At 39.3% G+C, this 4,451-nt stretch overlaps 1 protein-coding gene across 1 annotated transcript; it reads right to left on the reverse strand.

Annotated features, from left to right (window-relative positions):
• Positions 1-1,062: 1,062 nt before the first annotated feature.
• LOC122277366 (glycerol-3-phosphate 2-O-acyltransferase 6-like) lies at positions 1,063-4,085 on the reverse strand. Its single transcript, XM_043087332.1, has 2 exons — positions 3,358-4,085; positions 1,063-2,152 (listed from the first exon to the last, which is right to left on the reverse strand). The coding sequence occupies exons 1-2, from the start codon at positions 3,979-3,981 to the stop codon at positions 1,283-1,285; spliced, it is 1,494 nt and encodes a 497-aa protein (XP_042943266.1). The 5' UTR covers positions 3,982-4,085; the 3' UTR covers positions 1,063-1,282.
• Positions 4,086-4,451: the final 366 nt, after the last annotated feature.

The raw sequence follows: 4,451 nt of genomic DNA on the forward strand, positions 1-4,451 counted from the left end.
ATACGGCTAATGAATTAATGTGGCCATGTGTAGTACAGTCTGTCTGTTTTTTTTTTTTATTGATTTGTGGGAGTATTAATATCGCACTGTTATGTCCACGTGCATACAGGGACGTGTGGATAAACAGCACACCCAAAATCGAGCTGGTCACATTAGTGAATATTAGAGGAGGTTTTACATATGGTCCCCGGCCAATTCCCCCCCATATATTCATCCAAATCATGGAGAAAAGGGACCACATACCTAACCCTCCACACAATAATGGCCAACCCAAAGGTTCACTTATTAATAGGCCAGCCCATAAAAACAGTTAACAAGTCATGCAATTATCAACTCACAAACTCAAGGACAGGACAGGACCCAAAACCCACAAAAGTTGGCGGCCAGTTGTCATATTACCTTTTCATTCAATGTTGTGTCTTTGAGGATAAACATCTTATAAAAATAGTTTTACACCCTATATTTTATATGTCACTTTGTTTTATCTTGAGTTGGGGGTACGTATTTTAATCAACTTTTTACTAAAACAAGACTGATATTGTTATTGTCAATTAATCAGCCTGTAACAGTTTTAGCGGTGCAACTTCAACTTCACAATTGATTGATGAGAAATCCTTGTAAGGATACTGTCAACTAGGCGGCCGGCCTGTGCAAGAAGCCCGATGGCCAATCATGGTCTGCAATCGAATTTTGTCAACAATTATTTCGAAACTAATATATAATTAATAGATGTTATTGTACGTAGCGAGATCATTATAGTCATTCTAATTTCAAATCAATGGTTTGAAATTATGGGATCATCATTATGGGATCGTGGGTTTATGCCCTTTATATACTTAATTCATAGGCAACATATGATCTAAATAAAACGACCGGCTTGGCACCAACTAATTATTAACAAGAAAGATATTGCTTTTGAGACAATCCCACGACAGAACATGATAGGATGTATATTGTATATAGTTAGTATTTGTGTCTGTCTTTTGAGGTTGGTCTTACAGGCATGCAGTCAAATAGACCCAAAAAAAAAAATGCCACAGTCGATTTGGGCGCTGACCCAAATTGCAGAAACTAAATATTTCTTGTATAAATCCGAATATAATTATACATAAATTAAAACATAAATATTGCTATGTTGCAACGACCATCACAATCGATTTTTATTGCTATGATGAACCCTCCCCCCTTCCTTTTTTATAAATTTTTAAATTTACTAGAAGAAAAACAATACAGCCAATCATCATGGAATAATTGATTAATTTGCTTTTTCTTCCTGTGTTAGCTAGGCCTTTTCCTTCTTAGATGGAACCAGGCCATCTGTTCCTGCGAGTATCGCATACTTATCCTTCCTAGTCAAGTTCGTGCACTCAAATCCCAATGTCCCAGCCAATACCCTTTGAATGTAATTCGCAACTTCGATTGCTGATTTCCCACCTTTGCAAGTCAGCTCCAAGGGGAGCTGATTCAAGAACGTGATCTCGTACGTGGGTCTTGGATTCATGAACACAAAGTAAGGATCCAGCAGTTTGTGCCCACGAACTGTTGTTCCATAAAACACCTTTTGCTTTGTGTTGATTGCAACAGGGACAATCCTATCCGTAAGCTCAGCAAAAAGAGCACTAAATCTTAACAGAAATGGCTCTCTGCAAGTGGTTCCCTCGGGGCAAATGACTAGGTCTCCATCTTCAAGCAAGCGTTTGATGTTTGCTGCATCTCTCTCCCTTTCCCTTGAAAGTGCAACTGCCTTTATTGGCGAAATAAGTTCTGAGAATTTGCTTATACTATACGTGACACAGCTGATCTTTCTTCCTAGGGCAACGGATATCACAACTGGGTCTAAGACTGTACGATGGTTGCAGACAAAGAGCACTCCCCCATGACCTTTCTTGGGTGGTGGGGGAGGAGTGCCCTTAACAGTGAGTTTAATGCCTAGGATCTTGTAATTGTAGAAGACAATTCTCTCCGGTAAAGGGATATTGAGGTAGACTCTGAGGATGGAGAGAACAATACCGATTGGCATCCATGAAAAGGCCAAAAGGGCAACCAGAGGAGTGGGTCTCTGAGATAATCGGCCATCATGGAATATAACCGGGCTTAATAACTTGTTTCTTGGTAGTGGCTCACATTTAGTTCTTGGCACCATGTAACCTTCCTGCATTTTGACAAAATAACAAAAATTTAATTATCAGGTAAATATTTCTGAATTATATTAATCATGACACTAAGTTAATCTGGTATTTTTTAACTATTCAGATCATGTAGTATTTTCTCTAAGAGTTCACATACATGGACTCGATCGAGAGTTATACAATAAGACGTACCGTATTGAAAATGGTTTTCCCATGTACGTACAAGAAACTGACAAAAATGGAGGACAGACCCACAGAGCACTAATGATCTAGTTTATGGTGGGTAGCAAGCAAGCATATTATTAATTGACAAAGCAACAAATTAATCAGTTTTGTGTAGCAAATTAAAGAGAGCTATCCAATTATTGGTAGAAGTCACAAGGATTGTGCTTAGTGATGAATTAATGGTCATGATGAGATGGATAGCTCATGATCTAGCAAGATGCAGTAAACTATATATTAATGATTTCATATTATTTCCATGAGGCGCGTACGTACGTACACAAAATAATGCTTGGGATATTGAATAAGAAGAGTACTGAGACGACGTTGGAGACATGAAGAACTTATTGCGGGTGTCAGTTCTCCATACAATGTGAAATAAATGCTCCTGTTGTACGTAGTACTTCATGCATCACAACTTAAGTGGACACAACCGTTATATCAGAGAGAGATAGAGAGATCAGAGTGAGAAAGCTGGAAATTGATAGTTTTAGATCGATGGAAAGAAGAGGCCATCATGATCATGAGGAACTGAAAAGCATAGGGCAAGAAGAGGTTCAAAATAGAAGCCATATAGTCATATATATAATTACTAGAGATTCGAAACGTGAAAAACTACCCAAGCTGATGGACCACCTGAATTTATTTACCACAAAAGAGGTTCAAGAAAGGTAGAAAACGGGGAAACAGACACGTTGATGAACAAGGCATTAATATATTGCCATGAATATTAACGCTCTCACCAAACCTGTGTAAGAAACGAGACATAATTAATCATGAGATCAGTGTTGTAATTAACCGTACGATCGAGCTGTTTTGAGCTTATTATTTAGAAACAGCTCATGGAGTACTAGAGCAAATATTGAAATATAACCACAGCCAAATTAAATTTAAAAAAAAAAAAAAACTACTGCAAATGAAAAGATAGAACTGCATGGGGAGGGGAAAAAAAAGAAGTAGCCAGAGACGAATATATAATATTGAGTGATTAATACGGAGAACAAACCCTGCAAAGCGACATGAAATCATGGTCGGTTTCTCGATCTCCAAGACCCAAATCTGGCATGCTGGTGCCAAATTCCTTTAAAATGGCTGCTTTTTTGTGATCGCCAACGAGAACTCCTGGTTTCTTTGCAAACCCAGTTGCCCTCCCCGACTTTGTCACTTCCAACTCAGTCCCAATAACCTTATCAGCCCCTAAAAACGCCGTGACAAATGGTTCCACCATGATTCTGGGATTAGCAGTAATAATGTATCGCTTCCCGAAGGAATTGAACACTCTCCAAGTCTCCGGGTGTACATCCTCGGCGTAAAACTTGGGCAGGACAGACCTTGAAACAAGCTCAATATCCCTGATTTTTAACCCCGCGAAAGCAATAAAGATAAAGGTCTGGATTGCCACAGACTCCGAAACAAACAAGTAGATGAAATACACGAACGGAACCGATGCTAAAAGCAGTAGCGCCCTTAGAAGGCTACCGGCTTCAAGAGCAACAAGCAAGAAGTAGGGGAAAGCACTTCGTGAAACGAGAAGTGTCCCGTCTAGGTCCGATGCCACCGTCTGGTTCGAACGCCCCTCGGAGCTACATTTTGAGATGGGTTCGAAACGACGCTGAGCCCCCATGACCATGGGATAGAGAAAACAAAGAAGCAGATGAGAGAGATGTAGAGAGAGGTTATGTTATTCTCAACGCTGGGGTTGAGAGAAAGATGTTATGTTATGAGTAAGAGATGACAGCGGGGAGGTTATTATATAAAGGGAGAGGCAAAGGTGTTGGAAATATTGCAATTAGCAAAGGAAAATACAATGTGGTTGGAAATTAAGGGAGATAATCAGAGGCTAGCTCGCCTGCACGAAAGTTTTAATTTAATTTATTTTTATTTTTATTTATTTTTTATATATATTTTTTGACGTAGACGTAGAAAATTAAGGCAGTTGTGAGGAAGGCTCCGGGTGGTTGGAGGTCGATACCAACACCAATACTACATTCAATTAGCCTACTTTTTAGTTTTGTAGGCGCCGGCCCGGCCGCTCATTAAAGATCGGCTAGCAGCTAGCTAGCTAATTTAGTGATGATCTTTAATTTGCATAATAATTTA

This window comes from Carya illinoinensis, chromosome 9 (genome assembly GCF_018687715.1).
Source record: "Carya illinoinensis cultivar Pawnee chromosome 9, C.illinoinensisPawnee_v1, whole genome shotgun sequence".
Classification (NCBI taxonomy): domain Eukaryota; kingdom Viridiplantae; phylum Streptophyta; class Magnoliopsida; order Fagales; family Juglandaceae; genus Carya; species Carya illinoinensis.